At 37.9% G+C, this 27313-nt stretch overlaps 2 protein-coding genes and 1 long non-coding RNA gene across 5 annotated transcripts in view; 2 read left to right on the top strand and 1 right to left on the bottom strand.

Annotated features, from left to right (window-relative positions):
* Nucleotides 1-1286: 1286 nt before the first annotated feature.
* LOC120768203 lies at nt 1287-8242 on the bottom strand. 3 transcript variants are annotated; one of them, XR_005704739.1, is made up of 3 exons: nt 8150-8242; nt 7867-8074; nt 1287-1362 (listed from the first exon to the last, which is right to left on the bottom strand). It is a non-coding gene; the product is annotated as an uncharacterized LOC120768203 (long non-coding RNA). The 3 variants fall into 3 exon arrangements; XR_005704738.1 differs by lacking the exon at nt 1287-1362 and adding an exon at nt 6477-6601; XR_005704737.1 differs by lacking the exon at nt 1287-1362 and adding an exon at nt 7452-7543.
* LOC120768202 lies at nt 7923-10045 on the top strand. Its single transcript, XM_040094774.1, has 2 exons — nt 7923-8282; nt 9521-10045. The coding sequence occupies exons 1-2, from the start codon at nt 7944-7946 to the stop codon at nt 9650-9652; spliced, it is 471 nt and encodes a 156-aa protein (XP_039950708.1). The 5' UTR covers nt 7923-7943; the 3' UTR covers nt 9653-10045.
* Nucleotides 10046-10070: 25 nt separating this feature from the next.
* The window catches only part of LOC120768200 (protein bunched, class 2/F/G isoform), a 220412-nt gene continuing 203169 nt past the window's right edge, over nt 10071-27313 (top strand). Inside the window, exon 1 of the mRNA XM_040094772.1 lies at nt 10071-13280. Within this exon, the coding sequence (XP_039950706.1) occupies nt 10090-13280 (3191 nt within the window). The 5' untranslated portion in view covers nt 10071-10089. The remainder of the gene's footprint in view (nt 13281-27313) is intronic.

The raw sequence follows: 27313 nt of genomic DNA, 5'->3' as shown, positions 1-27313 counted from the left end.
TCTGTTTAGCACCGCTTATTCATCGTCGCACTATGCCGCTTTCATGTTGCTTTAGTTATTTGGTTACATACCTGTGTATATTTCGTATACCGATCCAATTTTTTTTTAAATAATAGCCTCCCAGTAGCTAAAAACATGCAAAATACTACGCTTAGTTCCCGTTTAGATATGTATGTATGTATGTACATACATACATATATATTTTTATTCTCAGGCAGCTGCGTACTGATATCATTTCGTTTTGCTTTCTATCGCTTTCATTAATCTAATTTTCTTTATTTACACACACGCTTCTAATAAAACCAAAAAAAAAGTTGATTGGCTACCTTTCTTAATTTTCGAAAAACATTTGTTATTCTACATCTCCTCTGTTGACTTCTTTATTTCTCTTAATTTTTTCATGGCCATTGCACTCAATAACATTCGTGACAAAATACAGACATAATCACAATTGATTTTATATTTGTCAAAAAGTGCATAATCAACGCAAACACAACATAAAAATAAAATAAAAAAACAAAAGCAAAAAAGACAATTGTTTTCAAGTGACTCATTTCCGAAGTTGCAGTTACCACATACGTTACTAATATGAATACATTAGGGTGGCACGTTTTTTTCATGGAATTAAGTCAGGAGAAAGGCATACACATAGGTCATTTTTATGTTCGAAGAGGCCTTTTAATTAATAAATAAAAAATAATAATTTAGTTTTCCATAATTTAAAGTACTTTAATAATCGGTGATTCGTTTGAAAAATTTGCATTCCCTTGATTTCGTAGGCTCTCTCAAAAAAAGGCGTCTGACGTTGAGAAAGATATTTCTGCTTAAAATTATCTCAATTCCAAAAACTAAAAAAATATATTACCAAAGTTGTTGAATACAGATAATGATCGAAGGACTATTAAAACTTTTGATTTTTGACAAAATGGTGGCTTCCCAAAAAATTCGTTATTTCCTACAAAACCTGCAGTTCACATGGACTTAAGTGGTTATATGGGTTTCATCGAACAAAATAGGGCTTATTTCCAATATTTTGAACTAAGTGATACTTTTGAGTTTTGACAAAAAGCTGACTAGACAAAAAATTCGTTATCTCTTAAAAACAAAATTACACTTCAGAGGATCTTAAGGGGTTATATGGGTTTCCTCGAACGAAAAAAGGGCTTACTTTCAACATTTATTCTTTCATATAAGAAATTAAATATTTTATTCGATGTTTTATTATTCCAAAGATACATATTTTACATAGATATTGTAAAATTTTCAAAGCAAAATATTCAAAATTCGGCCATTGCATTGACATTTCCGGCAGGCCGTTGTCAAAAAGATACCTGCGTTCTGAGAAACTTCTTACAGTATCATCTGAAGTAAAAAGAAAGTAATACATGCTTTAATTAAGACCACAAAATAGGTGTTGAACGAAGGAAAAAAAGTGAAAATTGTATTTTGTTAAAAAATGTAATTTTAGTGAAAATTTCTCGACGATTGTTTTTAAGTAGTTGTAATTGAAGTAAAAATCTTTCCTTCAAGAACTTGTAAATAATATCTGGAATAACTATAAAATTGATTGAGTAGTTCGCAAGAATTCTTGACAACCTGCTTTGAAAACACAGTTTCGAGAAAAATGCGATTAAATTTTTAAGTGAAGAGATAGTATAGAATTGAAAAAGATAAAAAAAAATAGATTTTTGAAGCCGCTTCCGCGGTCATAGCCGAGTTTATAACGGCAGGCTGTTTTCTTCTTTTCATTTTGGGTGTTTTTACGTGGCGGGTCCCAAACCCAGCCCCAGCCCACAGCCCTGATAAGGAATGTTTCGCCCCACTTTAGCTCGTCTTAAAACGGATGTTTTTTTTTGCCTACCCAGAGGATAATTGGTTTAAGACAGGAAGTCATGAGCTACTTGAGCCATATTTAAAAGAATCGTTTCTGGCCACTCCCAAGTATGTAAATGGCACTCACTTGCGTGAACTTCTACACATGGCTCCATCCTCCAATTCTTTATACTATTGGGTATTATTAGTATATTAGACTGAAGCCAATTTTATAAGCGATAAAGAAATTCTGAGAATTTTAGCCACCCTACTAACAGGGTATACACATACTATAGTACATTAACGTATTCACTTTAACGTACATATGTATGCAATTCTAACCGTAGTTTGTTTGTCAGTCACTAAATGTTTCGCTATTTATTTGCTCGTGCGTTTTTATCACTGCGAAAGAATTGCATACATTTATGCGAGTATTTTTAACAACCCAACGCCTTCTCTGCTTCCACAGCTGTTTTTATCCGCCACTCTTATAATAGTGTTCGTCGATTTAGTAACCGTGAAGAATGCCAATTTGTACAGACAGCAATTATTGCTCATTGCCCATCACTTGCCAACACGACATTCATATATTGATGCACACACACACACTTACACTCGTGAATAAACAACTGCAGCTGTAAAGCCACACCACAGCTAACAACAACAACTCTTAAACAACACCACCACCACCTTTATCTTACAGCTCGTTACTTGCCACCTAAGAATAGCTGTTCCACCGCGAATGGCAAACTCCATACAACATGTCGTTTATACCACCACACCCCACTTCGCTGTGCCCCCACATCCTCTGCATGAGTGTTGTTATTGTATGCATGTATATGCCGCAACAGCAACAGGAAACTGCAAACTTTTTCTTTTGCTTTCTATCGATTTTTTCGCTTTATCGGTTGTGAAAAACAAACTGCTGCATTACTACTGTACGCCTCCCATTTCTTCAAGTCGTCGATTTTTTCTACTTCTTTCACACACTTTCCGTTCTTCCTTTCTTCGCTGGTATCTCTTTTTGGTCGCGTTAATGTAGCGCGCTGCTTGATTGCTCTTATTCTTTTACATTATTATTTCACTTGTAGTTTTGTATACAATGTACCCTACCCATATTTGTTCATATGATCCCTCGTCTTCATTGGTTGCAATGTCAAAATGCATTTTTTTTTTTGAGAAATTAATAAAAAAAAAAAATCGACTGAACTCAAATAAAAAAATTCCCATAAAAAAACTTGGTTTTGACCCGACAGTTTGTATGACAGCTTTATTCTTTACTGGTCCAATTTCGGTGAGAGCTGGTATATCAGGTAAATGAGCAGCATCTAGGAGAGAAAAGACGTGTGAAAAATTTCAGATCCAAGGATCCAAGAGGGATTATTTCGCCTATATGCAGTTAGACAGACTTTCGGACAGTCTCGGATACCGGTCAGGGCATAGATATTCATCTTATCTAAAATTATTTGTACTCAGTACAAAGTTTAAACTTTCGCTTTGTAGATAGGGGAAGAAGCTTCATAATTTCCGCAAAGTTTGATAACTTATCATACCGAGATGGTCTCACATTATTTATTTTCAATTGGGTGTGAAATAACATACATACATACATATATACTACCATGAGCAAAAAATAGGAAGACTTTGTTCGGAATTTTAAAATTCTTAATTTATTCTTCAAAATCTTTGTTTTCCCTCTCAATGTAATCCCTCTTGGTCTCAATACACTTGTGGGCACGTTTTTCCAATTCTCGAAACAGTTGTTAAAGCCAATTTCCAGAATGGCCTTCAATGCGCGTAGCGCTTCACGTTTAATGTCCTCCATTGGTTCTTAAACTTTTCTCCGAAGCGTTCCTTTGAGGTTCCTGAATAGCCAGCAGTCAACGGAGCTAAATCAGGCGAATACGGTGGTTGCGGCACGATATTGCTGGAAAATTTGGCGAAAAACTCACGAAGAATCAATGCAGTGTGCGACGGTGCATTACCGTGGTGCAAAAACCAAGAGTTATCGGACCATAATCGGCCTCGTTTTACGAATAGCTTCGCGCAAACGACGCATAACACTCAAATAGTATTCCTTGTTGACAGTTTGTTCGGTCGGAAGGGATTCGGAGTGCACCACACCGCGATAATCTAAAAAACCTTGATTTCGAGGTGGTTTTTCGACTTCGGCTCACCTTTCCCACGATATACGGCCGATTGATCATCTCCTTCCGGGTGGTAAGCATATATCCAAGAATCATGACTAGTAATGAAACGTTCCATGACATTCTGGTAGTCGGAAAGTTTTGTTTCATAGACGTTAACGGGACGCTGTTTTTCGAAAAAAGAGTGTTTTTGGCAACAATCACGTTTTCGATTTTTCTTATTCACTGATTCTTCCCATATTCCATCGATACCAGTAAGACCTTTGGCTGTTGATCGCCGATTCTCAAGCACCAATTCCTTTATGTTATTCACGCATTGATCAATCGACCCAAATTTAAATTAAAAAGTCTTATTTTTTAATCATAGTATGTATGTATATATTGTATTAATGAGATCTTTGTTACTTTTTTCGAGTAAGGCAATAACAGTAATGTGGATTTCCCTTGAATTTTTCTTCGTTTCAATAAATCGAAGAGTGAGGTTAGGTTGGATGGCTGATCACCCAAGCTGGCGGGGGATTACACTAAGAGTACTGTGTCTAGTCAGTTGTGAAGCCAGATAATAGCTCCTTCTGCTGGATATCAAATATTGACAAAGCGCCCTGAACCGATCACAAATCTGGTTAGATGTTGTTTTTCTATTTCCGCTATATCACTAGATATCTAAAAATAGGAGATTCAAGGGTTTTTATTCTTGATCTATCAAAGACGGGACATCAGAAAGGAAAATGTTGAGATATTTATATCTCATCTTCTTCCAAACAGCTTAAGTAACAGAGATCCGGTAAAATGTTCAATCTTACCGCACTAATCAACCATTGAATGATGGTCTTTGCTGAGGCCGAAGGATTCATTTGACTGCTTAGAATTTACCTTGGGCCGGAAGAAGCTTAACTGTACTATGGTTAGTAGCTTACCAACGCTTGGTCAGCTGGTCTGAGGCTCAAAAATACAGTAGTGAATAACTTGAATAAGCTGAAGGAGCCCTTACCCGTTCACATTCACCAGCAATATATCCAGTGAGATTGTGGTACCTAATCTAGCAAGCTCATCATTCCTGCAGTTTTCTGCAATGTGCGGCCAGGCACCTAAAACACTCTAATCATATAGTAACTCGATGCCAGAGATAAATAACATAGCAAGACGTGGCAGTAATCAGATAACCTAAAACTGGAGTTGATGGATAGATTCCGAAAGATTCCGTCTCTTAAGTTTATTTTAGCGTAAGAGATTACCTTCATTTTATGATCCACAATTTGAGTTTATTTTGTTTCTCAATTTGTTGAAAAAACATAAAAATTATCGCCAAAAGGCAACTCTCCTTTTGTCAGTATGCGATATGAGTAAACGCTTTTGCTTCAATGAAATCAAACACTTCGCGAAACAGAAACAAAAAAATTGTAATTAATATAAGTTAAAGATGCGAAAAAATCAAACAGAACAAACAGCAAAAAACGCGACAATAGCAAACATACATATGCATACATACACTGCGCGTCACCAGGTTAGCACACCTTAATCAACATAAAAAAATTGCTACTGATTTCTTTATTATTAACTCTCAGCTACTTAATTGTTTTCTGAATTTATAATTTTTATTGTATGAACAATCACTGGTGAAGAAAATATGCGATAAGAATATATGGTTTATGCTATGTGCTGTGCTTTTTGGGCGAAATGTGTCCCTTATTTTTGTGTCATCAGCTTGGACCATTAGACCCAAGGTACATAATTTTGGAAAAAAATCATAGTAGGATGAAACCCATCGGCAATGAAGAATGACATAACAAAGATTAAGTACAAAATAATTTACGGTCGAACTTGAGGTCGGAAAAAGTAAGGAATGCCCCTTCCTGAAAAATTCACATAAACTCAAAATTTATATGAAAAATAACACAGTTTGTGGGTGGTTTTATTTATTATTTTTTTTTTTTTTGTGTACAACAATATATTTCTTTTACGAAATTTGGTATAAACTTTCTAATGTTCCAAAAACACTATTTTCTAAATGTAAAATATTAATTTTTTCTTTTTAAATTTACAAATTAAAAAAAAAAAACCTTAATTTTCAATAAAAAAAATCTCAAACACTCAAACACACTTTTTATGGGATGGCCTTTAGTTCCTTCAGCGAATTTTGTTTTTTCTCTTCGATCAACTGAAAACGGGTTCCATTCTGATGATTGTAGACTTATTTGCATGTCAAACTCATAATCCCATGTCTCATCGGCGGTTATAATGCTCTTCATGAATGTGGGATTGGAATTCGCACGGTCACGCATGTCCAAAGAAACCTGTTTATGGGACTCTTTTTGAAAAGAATTCAGCTTTATCGAGGCGAGTCGAGCAAGAACGCATTTATTACTCAAAATATACACAAAAATCATTTGAACGGACTGTCGAGCTCTATTGCCATCTCTCTAACACTGAACCGACGATTTTCAAGCACCATCCTTAATTTTTTTTAATATTTTCTCAGTTGAAGAGGTCGAAGGTCGTCCAGAACGAGGCATGCCTTCAACGATCTTTCGACCGTCTTTGAAGGCTTTGTACCACTCCTAGCCTTGTGTTTTTGATAAAACTAAATCACCGTAATCCTTTCCAACCTTCGCAACATTTAGGCACACGAAATTTGATTACAACTAGAAAATTTGAGAATTTTAGCTCCTTTAATTTTGTCAGAAATTAACCAAAACTATTTAAACCTGTAGTGTGCTAACATGATGAAACGCAGTGTATGTACATATATATGTACACAAGTATGTATGTATGTATGTATGTTTATAACAGATTTGCACACCAAGTAGTTAAGTGCAAACCACAATGAAACCAGAAATGAGTATCTCGCATCAAATAGCATATTTTTAGCGAAGCGTGCAAACATAACCGATATATTTGCTTAGGTATTATTGATGGACATAAGACGCGGCGAATCTTGCGACGAGGCGTTATTTAAAATATGTGTAGTATTAGCTAAGAAAATTCAAACTACGCAGTTGAAAACAACAACAATGACAATGACAGCGCAGCGCAGCACACGCACACATAGTCACATATGTATGCAAATACATAAAATTGCCGAATCAGAATCGCATGAAAATTTAACTAATATGTCGCTTTGATCAATACAAAATGATTATTTAAGAAACTGTTTGACTGATCTACGCTTTATTCTCTGCTCTGTTTCTTTCCAGGAATAATTTCAGCGGAAACTGAATCCTCTGTGTGAAAAAAACGTGTGATGGAATAATTAGCTAAAAGATTAATATTCTAATCAACAACAACAATCAACCTTAAAAATTTAACAAATTCAATACTTGAGAAAAATAAATCAACAATTTATTTCTTCAGTTCGTGATAAAATGCTAAAACACAGCAGCTTAAAGTACAGATGTTTAGTTCAAAAGCAAAAAATTTCTAAAATTTTTTGAATTTTGCTTTTAGTTTATATTTTTTTTCGTTAAGTTATCTTCCACAACCCTACAGTGCGAAGAGTGAAGTGCGTAAATTTCGGAGGTGCTTTGCTCACGCGTAAACCGCGATGTTTTGAAAAGAAAAACAAATCAACTAACGAATGTGTTCTACTGCTTGAAATACAAAAAAAAAAATAAATAAAAATAAATTAAAAATAATAAAAATAGCATAAGTTAAATTGCTTGGTTATGAATAATTTATAAGTATGCAAATTTGTAGTAATTTAAAATTAAAAGAAAATATTTGTGAAAATGTTGAAAATAACAAGAATAGAATAAGCAAAGTCGACTAGTGCAAGAGCGTCGTGATCAAGGTGAGAGTGCTACACTTAATGGTAGATGTGTGTGAGTGACTGTTAAAAGTGTAAACCATGAGTTCAACTGAGCTGTATATAAAAAAAATACAAAAATATGAAATTAAGTGCTCAACTTACATATATAAAATTTTCATTGCTATACCGGTCCAGTAATTGTGTCTACATAACAGCAATGCTTGTGGCAGCGCCGTGCTATGCCACATGACTGTTCTCCATGTCCGTTGTTGCACACTATGCATCGTCGTCACATAGCTAACGTCGCCGTTGGTTTTCATGTGGACAACGACAAACCCAATAGTGGTAGCCCCAAAAGTATTGTAAAAGTCTGCAACAATGAACAAAACAATAATAATAATAATAAAATCAAAATTTACACTACTAGCAGTAAAACGAGCGTTACAACAATATTAGCGGCAACAGCCACTGTCACTGTCAACGTCGCGGTTATAGTGTACGTCGACAACAGCGCCGAACTCGACACGAGTTGTAACCGCTTCTATATCGCCATCAAACTAAAACGCAAACAAACGCAGGTCGGTACTTTAGACGCTGAAATCGTAGTCGTTTTAATAGCCATTTTGAGCTCAGCGCCTTTGTCAACCTTACGACGTACGTCAGCTAACCAAATCTCTCTGTTATACTACAGTAACCTATAAATGAATAGACACAAATTCAGTCGGAAACTGCGTTTCACAGTCATAGGTCAAGTGTCATTGAAATTGGAGGCAGTTGGGGGTTTTTTCGCGTTTTAGGCAAAGAGCAAATAAGCTAGTAGAACTCTCACAAACACTTACTGAGAAATAATTTCGACCCATATTAGGTGGTGATTATGAGGAGTTAATGCTTTGACAAATATGTATTATTTCATTAATATTTCGTAGGTTAAACCGAGTTTAGATCTTTGAAGAATATGCGCATTTGAAAAAATGCCGGTGTCAAGAATTTCCAAGCTAGATTATTAAGAACAAGAAAAAACTGATAACTCGTCAAATGAAAAAGTTTTCCATATAAGCATTTGATCCCAATCGTTCCGTTAGTATGAGAGCTATATGCTATAGTGATCCGATTCAAGGATCCAAACAATTTCTTCGGAGATTACACTATTGTCTTAGACAATAATCCACGCCAAATTTCGTGAAGATATCTCGTAAAATGAAGAGCTTTTCCATACTTGCACTTGATTTCAATCGTTCAGTTATTTTGGCAACTACATATATGCTATAATGATCCGATCTGAACAATTTCTTCGGAAATTATATTTTTGATTTAAATAATAATCTATACCAAATTTCGTGCCGATAACTCGTCAAACGAAAAAGTTTTCTATACAAGGACTTGATTCCTGTCGTTAATTTTGTATGGCAGCTACATACATATATGCTATAGTTGTCCAATATCGGCGGTTCCGAGAAATAAGTAGCTTTTTGGAGGGGAACGAAAGTGTGCAAAATTTCAGCTCAATAACTAAAAAACTGTTGGACTAGTTCGCGGATATAAAGACAGACGGACGTGGCTCGTCATTTAACAGCTGATCTTTTATATATAAATACTTAACAGCGCCTCCGATGTTACCTGCTGCGTGTTACACACTTCGTGACTAACTTAATATACCCTTCCATATCTTGGGTATAAAAATATACCATATCGTATATATGTATACGTCGTTACTACTTCGCTGTTTTTGAGCTGATCTATTTCTATGAAATGCAATGTACTTGTACTGATGATCAAATTCAATTAAATTTAATTTAAATTTCTATTCTTAAAGCAGTTACCGCTGAGCGCGACCTCATCAGCGACACTAATAAAACTGACAACAATTGCAAATACATATAAAGCAACAGCAACACAAACAAAAAACCCACAAACTATTAGGAAAATCACAAAAAGCAACCATTTGTGAAATTCGCAAAAGCGCTGTGTACGAATCAGTCCAGTTGGTTAATGTAAATTTAACAGTGTACAACAAATTTAAAGCTGTGACAAGCAGCGGCAAATAAAATAGCAAACGAAGAATTAGAGCCTAGCAACAGTGAATGTGTGTTTTGCATACTTGCAGAAGCAATCGATTTAAAATAACTTCAAACAAATAAATACACATAAATAACGCATAGAATTTAGTAGTAATTAAGTCGTAAGCTTAAGTGCAAATAGGTAAATTAAACAAAAAAACAAAACTTGAAGCAAATTACACTAAGCCAGCCGTATATAATCGAAACTATACCTTAAACTTAATACAAAATCGACAAGATTTATAAATTTGGATACGGTTACTTTGCAATAAAATCATTCGTCCTGGATTATCTGCTAAAGACATTGCGCACCTTGAAAAACCCGATTATGGCCGAGAATCAGACCGCCACGGAAGATTCCGGTCAGCAATCGCAACATCAGCAGCAAGGGCAGCAGCAGCAACAACAGCCGCAGTCGCCACAGCAAGATCAGCCACCTCCCTCTGCACTCGCATCGCCTACAACACCGCCACAAGAGAATAATTCCGCATCATCGCCCGAAGACACCCAAACCGTTGTTGCACCCAACACCAATCATCATTCGCACAATCACAACCTCCGCAATCAGCATCAGCATCATACAAATCAAGTGCATCCCGAGCAAGGCCATTCACTTACCATAATGGATCATCATCAATTCTCTGATATGTTCAAGAGTAGCACCATAGCAGCACAGCGCCGCAACACAATACAGTCTCACGCTCCCATACGTGCCGCCGGTACCACAGCGATTAAGAAGCCGCCATTGACTAAAATGACATCGCTATCAAATGCAAATACCGGTGGCAGTAGTGGTGGTGGTGCGAAAGTCACCAACTCGTCGGAGAAACGTCATCATCACCATCATCCCCAGAGCGCCCATCATTCGTCGCTGCACCATCATAATGTGAACAGCAGCATGAATCATCATCACCATTCACCTTCAACGGGTGGTAGTAGTGCAGTGCATCGTCGTACCAGTGAGAGTTTGCGTCTCAACGCCTCTGTCAGTGGTGGTAATAATGGCGGCAGCAGTGGTTCTGGTTCGGTCGTTAATTCATCCAATACGAATCTTTCAAATGCGACCAGCACTAGTAGCATTCACTCGAATGTGACTACAAACAGTACCAGCTCGAGCACATCGGTTGCACCACAGTCAACAGCCACTACGGCTTCGACATCGACGAAAGTCACATCGCCAAACAACAATGGTGGTGGCAGTAGTTCGGCCAGCACCAATACAAGCCGCAGTCATCACAGTCATGGCCATGGAGGTGGTGGTGGTGTAAATGGCGCTGGCGGCAATCAGCACCATACTGCCGCTTCACAGCCAAGCAAAAAACCAAAGACGACCTCATCTTTTCAGATTACTTCCGTTACTGTGGGACATCCCAAGGTGAATTCCGATAATGGCGATGAGTCGGCTGACGACTTGGATGAATCCCATACAGATGAATCTCATAGTCGTGTTACCGATCTCGAAAATGAGACACCTTCAATGTCAGAAGATACATTCTCCAAAGAGGAGGTGTATTTCTCCAATAACGCGTTGAGCACTACAGCACCGGTGATACCGACCAGTTCACAGTATGGTCTCGTTGTTGTAGATCCCATTGGCCCATCGCTCGGACAGACCATACAAAATGTACAGGTCAATGTTTCGGACAACATTATAAATGTGGTGAGCGCTGCTGTCACACCAGGCGGCAGTAAGAAGAAGGACGACATCAAGGAGACGCAGCATCGTAGCGAACGTTTCAAGGTGGTTAAGATCGAGTCGACTGAGCCGTTCCGCCGTGGACGTTGGATGTGCATGGACTATCTCGATCACTCAACTGTAGGCACCGGCGGTAAGGAGGGCGGCGGTGGCAACAATAATGAAAAGACTGTTTCCTCCGAATCGGGTAGCGGCGGCAGCAGCGAACCGGCAAAGACTACACAAAGTATGATAATTGGCACGGGCGCCGCACAATTACTCGAAAATCATGTGGATGGCGTTGGAAATAGTTTGCAACTTACTACTGGGGGCGGTACTGTTGCCAATACTGCGAATGATGACAACTGGAACTTTGGTGAAGGTGATGGAAGCGTCAGCTCACCAGCTCAACAGATGCATCAACAAATGTCTGCACCATCTGGTATTGCCACCGCACCGGCTACAGTAGTACATGGCATGCAACACTTTATGTCCGAATCAGCCGGCATACAGCAGGGACATACGCAACAGCAACAGCAGCAGCAGCAGCAACCACAACAGCAACAGTCACAACAAGTATATGCTGATAATGCGAATGCCAATAATACAGGCGTCGGTGGAGCCACTCAGGATGTCGTTCACGGGCAAACATTGCCCATGGATTATGCAACAGTTGTCGCACAGCAATTGCAACAATCGTTGCAGCAACTAAAGAAACAGGAGGAAGCGATTGCCGCTTCCGAAGAAGCTGGTACGGTTTATGTGCCACCACAGGCACAACAGCAACAGCCGCAACAACAACAGCCGCAGACGCTTCCTAGCAATTTGCAGTTTCAAAACGGCAGTGTTGTTATGTGTGACAACAATAACGGTGCTGTTAGCATGCAACAGGTTGAAAATCCGCAGCAACAGTCCATGCCAACAGCCTATGTAGCACAACAGCAAAGTGGCAACTACAGTCAACAGCAGCAACAAAACTTCCAACCCGCTGTTACACAGCAACAACAGCAGCAGCAGCAGCAACAGCATCATCAACAACCGCAACAACAACAACACCAGCCTTCTCCTCCGCAAATGATGGGCAACGACGCCATGAATATGCAACTTCAGCAACAGCAATCATTGCAACAGCAGCAGCAGCAACAGCAACAACAGCAACAACAAAATCAATCGGCTTCCGCACCGACATCGCAAATCGATGGCGCAGCCACACAACCACAACAATTCCAGTTCCAGTCACAAGCGCAGCCACAGTCGCAGCAACAGCAGCAACAACAAACACATCCACCACAGTATCAACACCAACAATCCGCTCCAGCTGGTCAAACGATGCCCATCGTAACTCAATTGACAAACTATGAATTGCAGCAACAGTCTGGCGGTCAGCAACAGCAACAACATCAGCAGCTGCCACAACAAATGCAACAAAGTGCGCCGCCGACTATTGCTGATCCTAAGGTTCTTGCGGCCACCATACAGGCACATCATGAACAGCAGCAACAACAACAACAACAACCAGTAACGCTTGACAATGTCCAAATAACCAATCCAACAACAATCGCGAATATGCAAAACGAAACATTGCAGTTGCAGCAACAGCAACAAATTCATAGTGCTAATAATATGAACAATGCTAGTGCCAATACTAACAATAACAATAACAGCAATAATGTTGCAACTGTGAATACAGTCGAAGAGCCGGCACCGGTTCAACAGGCAACTCCGCCGGCACAACAACAACAACAGCAGCAGCAAGTACCACAACAATTGCAACAGCTACCACCACAACAACAGCAACAGCCATCACAGCAAACACAACCGAACGCAGAAACAGAGACTGATAGGTGAGTCAACCAACCAAATTTCTTATTTTTCGTGTATAATTGATGAAACTAATATTATTTGCTTAGATCGAAAGTCTATACAGTTGTGGATAGTTAATTAAATATTCGGGAGTTTAAATTACCTAAGTACAAATATCTTCGAGTTTAGCTAGTTGGCTTGAGTATTAGTAGAAAATCCCCCCTTTATGGATCTGTGTGAAGTATAATATTTTGTCGTAGGGAAATCCGCACTTATTTCTACAGTCTTAGATGAGACAACCAAAAAAATTAATAGTGCTCAGCCCTTGCATTTGAGATCCGGTTCTTATGTTCATTCTATAAATGGTAAGTCCTATTGTTAATGGACTAAATACTGGAACGGTAAGCTTAACCACTACCGAGACAAAATCTTAGCAGAGACGAATATTTACATCCAACGGTCAGTGTACCCTGTTAGCAAAGTCAAAACTATGATCAAAATTCTCTTCTCTTATCACGGAAGAGGATAAGTATGTTCGGATACGAAGCTTATATCCCTTGTTATTGGATCGAAAAGTGCACTTTTCCTTTGCAATTAGAGCAAAGGAACTTTCGTTGGATTAGAAAGTGGCTGAATCCTCAGTATTGCTTTGACTTAGACTATTATGTACAGTCATTGTGCTGCCAAACGAAAAACTTCTGTAGTTGGATATCTGCTATCGACAAACACGCCCCGAACGTGTTTGTTTGGGTCGGTTTTGCTACCAACAAACACGTTGCGAACGAATAATTCTGCTTAGGTATTTTACTTCTAGTTCCGCTATTTCACCTAGATGTCTTAAATTAAGAGCACCAATCCTCTTGAAAGACCTTTTGACCTGATGATAGTCGATCAGCGCTTGCCGATTTTGGCTGATGCCCCACAGGTTCAGTAGTGAACCGCAAGAAGTCATTCCGCAGTTATTGCGTAAGGTACCTGTCCTAGCAAGCACATCAGCCTTACAGTTTCTTGCAAATACCGCTTTGGTCAGGCACCCAAGCCAGTCTAATCATAAAGAAGGTTTCTAGACAACCTCAACTGAATGTTAATATCGCTACCCTATTATCGAAATGAATAGTCACCACTATCCAGGATGCTACGCTCCGGAGCAGTTGATCTACTGCTACCTTTATTTCTGCCAGACGCTGCAATGGCCTTCCTCTTCTTTATTGGGGTAGGCACCGCTACGCGCTTATAACCAAATTAACAACAGCGCTCCAGTCGTTTCTTCTTTTCGCTGTTTGGCGCCAATTGTAGATTCCAAATGTAGCCAGGTCCTTCTATACCTGGTCTTTCCAACGGAGTGGAGATCTTCCTCTGCTTCCCCGGCGTAAACCGCGTTGAATATCCCCATTCGGACGACAGGCGCTGTCTCTCAAGTCACTGAACTATGTCAATGTCGTCGTATATCTCGCACAGCACATCATTCCATGGACTGGGGTATACGTCGTTGCCAATGCGCAAAGGACCATAAGTCTTCCGCAGAACATTTCTCTCGAAAACTGGTAACTTACTTATCAGATGTTGTCATCAACATGACCTGCAGTGGTCAGGAAGCCTAAAACTAGAACTAACAATGAAAATGAACTTTACGAATATGTATATAAGACTTCCTAAGCTAGAGACGTTTATTTAAACCTAATATTAAAGAAAAGCATAAAGTCTTTCAAATTTAAACTGATCTTACTTAAACAAAATCCGACCGCAAGTGAACTTGGCTTTCCACTTTAATCAGCTACACTTCAAATTTACCTTGACTAACCTTTTATTGCAAAAACCGTTATTAACAGCACATACCCCCATACATACTGACTCCGACTGGTCTATTCATATTTTTATGAGCGCAACACGCTCTCACTCGTAAATTAAAGTCCGAACAACAGCCGTAGATTTCTTCACATAAATGTCTTCCAGCAGACGCTTTGATTGCTGTCTGAAAGAAAAACTCGGTTGGCCAAGTAATTGAATTGAAGAACTCGGAGGCAGTCAGTAGCTAAGAAAAAAAATGAAGAGAGCAGGAATATATATGAATAGACATGTGCATGTATGTATGTATGCATGTAAATGCATATTAAAACAGCAGCAACAATACGGCTGTGAAATCGCCGGCTATTGAAGTTAATGTTTGCGTATATACATATGTACATATGTATACATATTTAGCAAAGTTATGCATATATGCAGAAATACATACATATGTATTACATGCATACACACAAGGCAAACATACATGAATGCATTTGAGTTTGCGCGACTCATGCCGCCGATCGGTTGCCGGTCGGTGCTGCTGTTGTTGCACATGCCGACAATGCTGCTGTTGCCCGGTTGCCCGCTTATGCCGGTCTCGGCTGTGGCGATAGCTTTGTGGCTCGTATTGCCGGCTGGTGGCTGTCTATGTTTGTTTATGTTGTGTAGCGAATGCCGTAGTGGCTGTCTGCAATGCAAGTGGGCCACGCTTTTGTTGAAGCAATCCTTCTTTTTTATTATTATTATTTCTTGCGCTTTAAATTTGACTTCGCTGCGCAATGGCTGGTCGTTTACCCACTCGCCGTCTCCCAACAACTTGTCGCATGCAACAAAGTACGACTCTGTAACATTATACATATGTGTGTATGTGTGTGTATGCATTTATATGTGTGTCTGTTCATCGTCATCAGTATTAACAATTCGGTGTTTGCCTACATCTTGTTGCATTCGGTTAAGCAGCGGCGAAAATAAAAATAGATTGTGAAAAAAGCAAAGCTTGCGCGTGTTCGTATTAACAAGTACACAAGCCACACTTAAATCGCACACAAGCACACGTACGTCAAACGAACACACCCATACTTACTGATGTTCAACGATATATATACATATATATGTATGTATATATCGAATGTATGTATGTATGTATGTAAGTATGTATGTATGAATGTAAGTATGAACGTAGTTGGCTTATTGCCAACATGCGCTACGCAACCGACGCAATCACAAAGAGCCATAATCATGGCCACAATAACGATCTTAGTCGGCAAGCTGAAGAATTTCGCGATCGTCGAGTCGTTCGTCATATGGCGAATATGTGAAAACTTTACACACCTTCCTGCTTCTAAATCTGCGACGTTTCAGCTTGTCGAGTTGGGTCGATATAGACATGTCCGTCTCTATGTACGTGAACTAGTCGCTTAGTTTTTGAGATATCACTCTGAAATTTTGCACATGTCCATTTCTCCCATAGAAGCTGCTCATTTGTCGGAATCGCCGATATCGGGGTACTGTAAGATATCGTTGCCATACAAAATTATCGAGAAAAATTAAGTTCTTATATAGAAACATTTTTTATTCGACAAGATATCTTTATGAAATTTAGTATATATTATTGAAAAAGTCAACGCTACAATCTCAGAACGAATTGTTCAGATTGGACCACTATAGCATATAGCTGTCATACAAAATGATCGGTCAAAATCAAGTTCTGGTATTGAAAACTTTTTTGTTTGACAGCATATCTAGACGAGATTTAGCATAGATTATTGCCCAAGCCAACGCTATAATCTCCTAACGACTTATTTCGATCGGACTACTAAAGCATATGGTTGCCATGCAAACTGACTATTCAAAATCAATATAAAGTTGCTTTTCTACTTTTTTGGTATAAGAAATGCACCTGTGAAGTGTTTTTTTTTAGCTTCGATGTAGTATTATTACAAATTCGAAACGATTAAATTCTTCCGCTACAAAACCACAGCATTTAAAATGTCCACATTTCTTCACTATTTTATGGATCCTTTGTGAATAGTTTAAAAAACCGCAAACGCCTATTATATCCTTGTTAAAAACGTATTCTCCTTTCACTCCCTCTCAAAACTTTAGCAATAGAATTTATATATTAATATATAAATATATATTTTTCTAAATTTCGCTTTCTTCTTCTGGCCTGCTTTGTTTGTGTTTACAATTAACTTAAATATCGCAAATATTTTGCACGTTACGGCATCGTACGTCAATATATTCATTCTTCGGTGCATTTTTTAAACTGAATAATCCAATAGTTATTTATTTTTTATGCTTTATTGAATTATCTGCTTTGGTGAATGAAATAAAGCTGTCATTAACGCTTTGAGCAAAAATATTTACAGATATTGTCCCTCATACTTGATTGACGTCAATGCTACACTTTGAAAAAAAAAAGAAAAATTCATTTAGATAAACATTGAATATCACGTACATACATATGGTGTATATATAGGTTATTTGCACACTCGACACACAAACCAAACGCTTTGTAAATATTTTGTAAGCATGTTTTCAGAGAGTTTTGTCTGTATCTCCGTTTTAGTTGTAAAAAACTTTTTTGAAAACTAAAAATTTGATTATAAGATATGAGGTATGATATGGTTATACTTGTACATATGTATGTACTAGGTCTCAAATACATAAGAGCTAGCGGCTTATGATTCTAAAAACTATACATTGATGCACAACGCTAAAAAAGGCATCAAATAGAGGGTAAATTGTTTCTTAATACTCTCAACAGGGTTTATTACGGTTGTAACGATGTTCGAAACGTCGAAGATCCTAAAAAATATATGTATAAATGATCAGCATGACGAGCCGATTAGCCATGTCCCGTCTATTCCTCATTCTGTCTGTATATACGTGAACTAGTCTCTCAGTTTTTGAGATATCGTTCTGAAATTTTTCACTTGTTCTTTTCTCACCAAGCTGTTGCTTGTTTTTCAGAAGCGTCGATATCGGACCACTATATCATATATCTGCCATACAAACTGATTGATAAAAATCAAGTCCTTGTTTGGAAAACTTTTTTACTTGACGAGCTATCTTTAAAAAATTTGGTGAAAATTTTAAAAATTTATCTTAGGCATTGCTATAATTTAGGAAGAAATTGTTCGGATGGAGCAACTATAGCATATATGTAGCTGTCATACAAACTGACCAATAAAACTCAAGTCCTTATATGGAAAACCCTTTTAATTGATAAGTTATCCTAACCAAATTCAGCACAGATTATTATCTCAAGCATCGCTACAATTTCCGAAGAAAGTGTTCAGATCGAACAACTATAACATGTAGCTGCCGTATAAACTGACCAATAGAACTCAAATCCTTATATGAAAAATTCTTTTCATTGACAAGATATCTTAACGAAATTCAGAACAGATTATTGTTTGAGGCTACACAACAATTTATGAAGAAATTGTTCGGATCGAACAACTATAACACATAGTAGGTGCCATACAAACTGACCGATAGAACTCAACTCCTTGTATGATTGATGCCCAAGGGAAGCTTACAATCTCCGAATATATTGTTCGAGTCGGATGACTATAGCATATAGCTGCTATACAAGCTGACCGATTAAAATGGATTTTATTTTAAAAACAAGTAAGGAAGGGCTAAGTTCGGGTGTCACTGAACATTTTATACTCTCGCATGATAAAGTGATAATCGAAATTTCATTATCAGTCATTTACATATTTTTCAAATACCGTATTTGTGTAAAGTTTTATTCCGCTATCATCATTGGTTCCTAATGTGTATATTATACAGAGAAGGCATCAGATGGAATTCAAAATAGCGTTATATTGAAAAAAGGCGTGGTTCTTAACCGATTTCACCCATATTTTGTACATGTCACCAGGGTGTTAAGAAAATGTTACATACCGAATTTCATTGAAATCGGTGGAGTAGTTCCCGAGATATGGTTTTTGGTCCATAAGTGGGCGACGCCACGCCCATTTTCAATTTTTAAAAAAAGCCTGGGTGTAGCTTCCTTCTGCCATTTCTTCCGTAAAATTTAGTGTTTCTGACGTTTTTTGTTAGTCGGTTAACGCACTTTTAGTGATTTTCAACATAACCTTTGTATGGGAGGTGGGCGTGGTTATTATTCGATTTCTTCCATTTTTGAACTGTATATGGAAATGCCTGAAGGAAACGACTCCATAGAGTTTGGTTGACATAGCTATAGTAGTTTCCGAGATATGTACAAAAAACTTAGTAGGGGCGGGGCCACGCCCATTTTTCCAAAACACTTTACGTCCAAATATGCCCCTCCCTAATACGATCCTTTGTGTCAAATTTCACTTTAATATCTTTATTTATGGCTTAGTTATGACACTTTATAGGTTTTCGGTTTCCGCCATTTTGTGGGCGTGGCAGTTGGCCGATTTTGCCCATCTTCGAACTTAACCTTCTTATGGAACCAAGGAATACGTGTACCAAGTTTCATCATGATATCTCAATTTTTACTCAAGTTACAGCTTGCACGGACGGACGGACAGACGGACAGACAGACATCCGGATTTCAACTCTACTCGTCACCCTGATCACTTTGGTATATATAACCCTATATCTGACTCTTTTAGTTTTAGGACTTACAAACAACCGTTATGTGAACAAAACTATAATACTCTCCTTAGCAACTTTGTTGCGAGAGTATAATGATTATGTTAAGGCAACATTTTCTGTTAGAAAATCACTATATCAACACATGCTTCGTTTAAATCTTAAATTTTTAAAACTTCCGTTGATTCCATATCAATAGTATGAAAAAATTCCATAAGAAAAAGTCATTTGTTCAGCGAAATTTTCTTACATTGTAAAAATTTTTATTAAATAGTCATAAAATTAGAAGATTGTCGAAGCTACGCATACAAAAATGCGAAGATGCACGCATATATACATACATACATACATTTGTGCGTATGCAAATACAAATGTGTCAACCGCATTGCATAGTTGCGAGATGACACATAGTGACAGAAATAATTAGCGGCTATTAACCCCGCACACACTTGTCGACAGCGCAAGCGCGCAGCGTTGCCGCTACACCAGCAGCTACTATATGCACACAATCATTCGGTTTTTTCATTTTCTTATTTTTTATCACACATTTATTTTTATGGATAACTAGTCGGCATGGCGCGTGTTGAACATTTTAATTTATTAAGTGTATTGAACATTGCTTGGAAACGGCATTTCGATTGGAGCATAAACTTTCAACGTGAAAGCACTTAGCATTAAATTCAACAGCGTTAATTTTTAAAAGCTGTACAAATATGTATACATAACACAAACCGAACGCATAATTTCGCACCAAGTCGCGTTGAACGAAAAGTTAAACATTGAAAAGGTTAAGCGTTTGTGGTGCGACATTCGAATGTTTGCTGGTGGGTGGTGGCGGTGAGCTAGCTACTATCGCGCGGTGTGCTGATTATGCAATTAGCAACCATAGAAATGAACGTGGTGGCTAGTTACCTAGCGTAAATCTAGTGTGTACGCACGCGGGCAGATTATATTACGTGAGAATCGATGCGTACGCCGGCGGCGCTTAAAGGCGGAAGCGACGTGTAAGTAAAGCACCAAAAGCTGCCCGCAATGCAAGACATGGCGCCAGCTTATTTTGCACTAATGTAATTTGAGCGCTTTATTTTGTATTAATTCAATATTTAACTAAATGCAAGGAAATTCGCAATTTCCATAAACTAGCCGGGGGGACTTTTATGTGTCATATATGTATGTATATTAGAGCGGGTCAATTTTTTTTTTTCAATAAAAACGCATATTCATGGAATTATGGTTATTCTGAAACACTTTGCCTAAGAAACTTTGGCTCAAAAACCGGTTTAAAGTCATAGATTTTTAAGGGGTTTATATGGGTGACCTCTTGTAAAAACCAGCCCTTTTCAATAAGAAATTCTCATGTACAAATGAAATATTTTATTAGAATTTTTTATTGTTACAAAGCTACACTGTTAACAAAAAAAATTCTCACAGGAGAAAGGTTAAAACCTTAACTTAGAACTTGGACGAAGGGAAAAATGTACTGAAAATTTAATTTTTGGCAGAAAATTTTCGTCCAAGTCTTTAAGAATTGTATCTCAAAGACCTGCATAAAATTTCATAATTTAATGAATATCGGTTGAGTAGTTCTCTAGAAATCTTGCCAACTGACTTCAAAAACACAGTTTCGAGAAAAACCATTTTAAAGACGGGCTACTAAGAATAGCTAGCCTCGAGCGCTCAAGTTTTCAACGGTTCAAGGTTCTCAACTTGAAAATTTAGGACAATATTCTATAGGTGTTGTATATATTCTATAGGGTGTATAAAAACTCGGTTTTTTGAAAACCGTAAACCCATGTAACTCCTTAAGGCGAAGTTAATCTTCTAGGGTTATAAAAATTTCTTCATCAGCTTTTGAAATAAACTGAATAAAATTGAATACATAGTTGCATTTTGATATTATATTGATCGTTAGTGGAAACCGATCACATCGGACAACTATATCACATATGTATGTATCTCTCATACAACCGATCATTCAGATTTTCTATTTCCAGGTATCTTGCTTTTTAATAAAAGGCTAAGAGCACGTAATCTTACAGAATTGTCCTCTAATACTATAACTCTCCTCTAATAATATAAAGAAAATCGAACAAATATAACAGATATCTTCCATACAACCGATTATACATTTTTTCTGGTAAAATGCCTTCAATTAAAAAGTTAAGAGCTCGTAACCGATTTTAGATCCATATTATCTTGGTTGAAGTTGTTCAGAATCATCCGCAGAAAATTTCCCGCATATGCGCTTTTTTTGGTTTTTTGGCTGCCTCTAAATCAACTCTATAATAGTTATATATATATATATAATTACAAATAATATATATAGTATATATATAAATCTACGCACCTACATACATACACCCCAACACTCACGCAGCCACACTTATTCACACGCCAACTGTAATTCATCAATTTAAAAATAGCCATTCCACCGCTTTCGCATCGATCACTGCACAATGTCTCATTGTCGCATGTTAATACCATGCCAACGTTGTTATTCTTATTGTTGTTGTTGCTGTTTTTCCTGCTTTGGCTGCTGCCATTATACACGAGTAGTGCTGCAGCTATTTTCGTACTGAAGTTAATATCCATTATCCATGAAATTTTCAAGCAACCAACCGCCCGGTTGCTAAGTACCACCATTAACACTGCAGCAACTACCATACACAGCCATTTTCACTCTGCTTGTTGTCTCATACTGCTGCTGTTGTTGTCAAGCGCTTGTTGTTGCTGTTGTTTTGTGGAAGTTCAACTCCCCCTTAAAATGCACTTACTCATAGCCATTACATATGCATAGGCAGTCTCATACCCATACATACTCATATGTAGTTATTTATAAATGTGTGGAAGCAGGCAAATAATAAGGAGCGCCAAGGTTACTCTTCCCACCTTCCTGAACTGGCGCCTATCCGATTATTTGAATGTATAAACGTATTTCTGAAATAATTAATAAAAAGTGCGTTTACTCTATGGAATAACACTGGCAACTTACGGAGTTCGAAGGTGCGGTAGATGATATACTCTTCTGATGAAAAGAAAAATTGATTTTTGCTTATGAGTAGTTTTCTTTTGGGTAAAATTTCATATATCATGAAACACTTGATCAATTTCATGTAGATTTGATATGCAAAAATTTTAAGATACTAAAGTCCGACCTCAACAACGATAACCTCAGAAATAATTTGATTTTAAGTTCCGTGTTCATATATGAAATCGATCCATAGCTTTCAGTTCTACGTCTCTGCCGTATTTAATGCGAAATGCGCTTGTCACCTTGAAATCAGTCTATGTATTAGCAGGAATATAAATAAGTCCCTCCGCTATATTAATATGTGATTTAGGTTGTCTTAATATTGTTTATATCCGTCAATAAGTCAGACATTTGTTTGGGTTGTGGAACCCTAAGCACTTATGTAATGAGTTATGCCTATCCCGATGGACTTTCAGCAGAATAACTCGTATAGAAAGTTAGGTATTTTATGAGACTAATTACTAAGGATCAGACCTAGTGTGAAATTACAAAAAATATATTTTTTCATGTTTCGCTAGGTTATACCTTTAATAAAATTATACCAAAATTGTAAATCGATGTCTGAAATAGGTTTAGAGCTACAACCTTCTGAAGAGTATCCACTCTGTTTAATCAGCTCCATCAGTTTATCTTAAAACTTTTCAAAACCACATTTTTCGAATTTGTTGTGAGTTATTTCTCGGAAAAACAGTCAATACGAATTTCTACTGGTTCTGTATACCTATATTTCTCCACAATGACCTATAACTTCTTTTTATCTGATCCAAGCCAATTCGAGATACCGAGCGAGTACTGAATCGAATACTTTCAGAGCTAGAGTGTTCTCACATCCATCCGGACAACCTGACCTAGACAGCATAGTCGCCGTCTCTTGATTCGCTGAACTATGTCATGTCGTCGTATATCTCGTACAGCCCATTGTTCCAGCGACTGCTGCATTCGTCGTTGCCAATGCACAAGGGACCATAAATCTTCCGCAAAACCTTTTGCTCGAACACTCGTAAGGTTGACTCATCATATAGCAGGACGGGAATTATGAGGGAGTGTGTGCCGATCTTCGGTCATTGGGCTTTTCCAAGGTTTTGCACATAAGGTACTGGTAAGGTCCTATCAGTTTGCTGTCGGTGAGCTTCAGTTTTTCACACAGCACCCTCGATAGGACCTTAAACGCGATATTAAGGAGGCTTGCCTACGGTAATTGCAGCAATTTTTTTAGGTTTCATCCACGTAGAAATCACTGCAGCAGAGGCTCTGAAAAGCATGAATATTGTAGTATCTTTACTTTTCCTCCAGTCTCTAAAGTATATGTTATACTTCACAATTCAACAATATTGCTACATATGTACATATACATACATGATGAAAGCACAACCCAATTTATTTAGAAAATAATACAGTACATCAATACCTCAATTTAATAATGTGCTTACTTCAAATTATTTTCGCCTTGGCCTCTTACATTTCTTATGCAATTTTAAGTATGAAGTGCATATTCAAGAAAACGGGTGTGGCTGCATTGTCTGGTGAGAGTTACTCATAAATATTTATGTGCTTCTTTTTGCCCTTCCTGTAACTGCTGCGTGCGTCGACTATATATCCATATATATATATATATATATATCCACATTCCACGATATAAATTTATACCCGCCTGTGCATTTATGTTTATGCATTTCGTGTGTGCGTCACTTGCTTGGCGGAAGAGTGTCAGTGAATTGATAAATTTGACAAATTAATGGTTTCGGGAATTTAGTGGGTGCGCGTACGCCCTTTTCTAAACGTTATGTGTGCATTACAAATGCAAATTGTGCTGTCAAAGGTCACACTATTAAGCGGATTGAAGTAATTCACTTTTATTCAAATTTAAATATATTTTCGCTTAAGCTGGAGAAAACATCACAATTAAGCCTAACTGATTTATTTAACATGCGCATGTTGCAGACTGGGTAGGTAAAGGCTCTGACAGACTTGTCATTGTACCGCGCAGTTTATGACTAACCTCAATGTCACTGCTCCCTATTGTCTATAAATTTAAAGCAAGCTAAGTTATGCCTAATTATTATTTTATTTCGATACGTCTAGTATTGGAGAGTAGTGAATACTTTTTTAAAGAAAAAAACACAGAAACTTCAAATTGAATGGGGAATATTTATTATCATTCGAAAGGCCATTATATCTTTCAAATGTTCAGATGGTCTATCCGTTGAGTCCCATTTTCAATGACTCGTTCAAGCATTTCGACTGGTAACTGGCGAATGACACACGTGATGTTTTGCTCCAAGGCCTGAGTCGAAGCGGGATTGTGCGCGAAGACTTTAGACTTAACATATCTCAACAGAAAAGAAGTCTAACGGTGTGATATCACACGATATTGGTGGCCAATCGACCGGCCCAAAATGTGATATTATCTGCTCATCGAAGTGTCTCTCAATAAATCCAATGATTGATGTGATGTGTGTGGGAAGTGGCGCCGTATTGTTGAAACCAAATGTCGGCAAGATCGCGAGCTTCAATTTGAGGCATCAAATAGTCGGTTATCATATAGCGATACCCAGGTAGGAAATCACCAATGGCCCAGCCTTTAGCCAAGCCGTTCCCAAGACTTGGCGAGCTTGGATCAGGCTTGGTATCCAAGCCCGGACCAATTGTGGATGAGTATTGGAATGTAACGTGGATCCAGATCCAAGCCTGGACTTTACCCGATGTGACTAAGATACCAAGCCTGGTCCAGTCCCGGACTACCAAAGCCTGGTTAACCACGACTAATCCACGGTTGATCCGGTCGTGAAGCTTGTCAATTCCTACCTGGCTAACGGTCGCATTGACGGCTACGTTCTTACCAGCATCATTATTGAAGAAATGTGGACCATGACACCAAAGCGTTGTTTTTTCTGGATAAAATGGCAGCTTTTTAATCTCTAAAGGTTGCTCTTCGTCCCAAATGTGGCAATTTTGCTTGTTTACATACACATTGAGGCAGAAATGGGCCTCATCGTTGAATAAGATTTGGCTCGAAAACGTCTGATCTTCTTGAAACTTTTTAAGAGCCAATAGAGCAAAGCGATGTCGCTTGCGAAGGTCGAGCGGTTTCAGTTCTTGCAGAAGCTGTACGCTTTCAATTTAAGATCTCGACGTAAAATGTGCCAAGTCGTTCCATACGTCAGGCCGAGTTACGGTTGCTATATTGATATGTATATTTCTATCTATCTCACGATAGGTCGCATAACGATCTTTCAAATCAGTTTGCGTATAGCACCAATAGTTTCCGAAACAACAACTGATTTGGACGACCTTCACGAAATTCTTCTTGGACTGTTGTACGACCTCGATCGAATTCAAATTAACATCGATAAATATTGGACCTTGATCGGCAAAAGTTTAGTTAAGCTCATCAGTACACTGTTACTAAGTTAATCCTCATGGCACGTTGAAAAAAATATTCTCGCGAAATTGTTCGCGATTTAATTTTATTTTATCGGCCGAGATGAATATTTTTAGTTACTGTAAACAACACAAATTGCGCTCGTAAGTCATAACGTTCTGAATATGTATAACGACAAAAATGTCAAACTTTACGGTATAGTTGTGAGTTGCCAGATTGTAACATTAGGGTTGCCAAATCACGAAATATAAAAAGTAACCTACGTCACTGCAAAAAAATCTGCTTTTGGCAAAACAGACTTCTATTTTGCTTTCAAATTGCTTTCGTAATCATTTGGCGACAATTGTTTGCAGTATTTTCAAGGCGCCACTACCAAGTACACCTGTTCACTCGCCTCGCATACTTTCACACATGTATGTATGTGATAGGAAGCGAGTTCGTAGTTGTCTGTAGTGGCAGGTTTTTGGAGCACACGTGCAACTTCCTGTGGCAAATTTGTGTCACAGTCAACGCTAATACACCGGACACCTATGAATATGAAGTAGAAACCGAAATTCTAGTTCGTTTAAACGGAACTTCGCTTGACATAAGTGTCTTGTTATGTGAGACAGGTGCGATCGAAGTATTTGAGTTATGTGCATTTGAATTTGTAATATGCATTCAGCACACTTACAGGCATACGTGCAACCAACACCACCGAAAATTCGCATGTTTACTTGAGCAGCACACAATAATAATTTCTAATGTTATTTACACAGTGTCGAGAGTACTGACCTATTATTGGTTGTACCTTGATTTGTCTGTTGCTTTTTGGCACATATTCATATTTACATATAATTTGCAGATATAAACATACATACATAGTATAGTATGTTCCTACGTGTGCTCATGTGTAATTATTTATCGAAGTTTGTTTATGCCGAAAATCGCGTGTTACCTATGCCTGTCCTCATAATTTTTTGTCCTACTATTTGTTTACAAAACAAATCGGCGGTAATGAGTGTACACGCACACACACCTGCGCTCACTTACTTTGTTGTGGGCCGTAAATTGATCTTGTACAGCGACAGCAGCCAACACGCGGCCGGTGGTTTCTTTTTGTTGACTTCAACACACTTACACACCCAATTGAAAAATGCTAAGCGTGAAAGCAAAGAAAGACACATTAAACGCTATGAATTTTGGCGCAAGGTCGTCAACAGCAACACCAAAAAAAAATTAGTTCGAATATCGTCGTACACAAAAAATTTGACAAGCAATCACTAAAATCACATAAA

The sequence above is a fragment of the Bactrocera tryoni genome, chromosome 2 (genome assembly GCF_016617805.1).
Source record: "Bactrocera tryoni isolate S06 chromosome 2, CSIRO_BtryS06_freeze2, whole genome shotgun sequence".
NCBI lineage: Eukaryota > Metazoa > Arthropoda > Insecta > Diptera > Tephritidae > Bactrocera > Bactrocera tryoni.
Note: the sequence above shows the minus strand (reverse complement) of the source record. Positions and strands in the feature narration are given on the sequence as shown.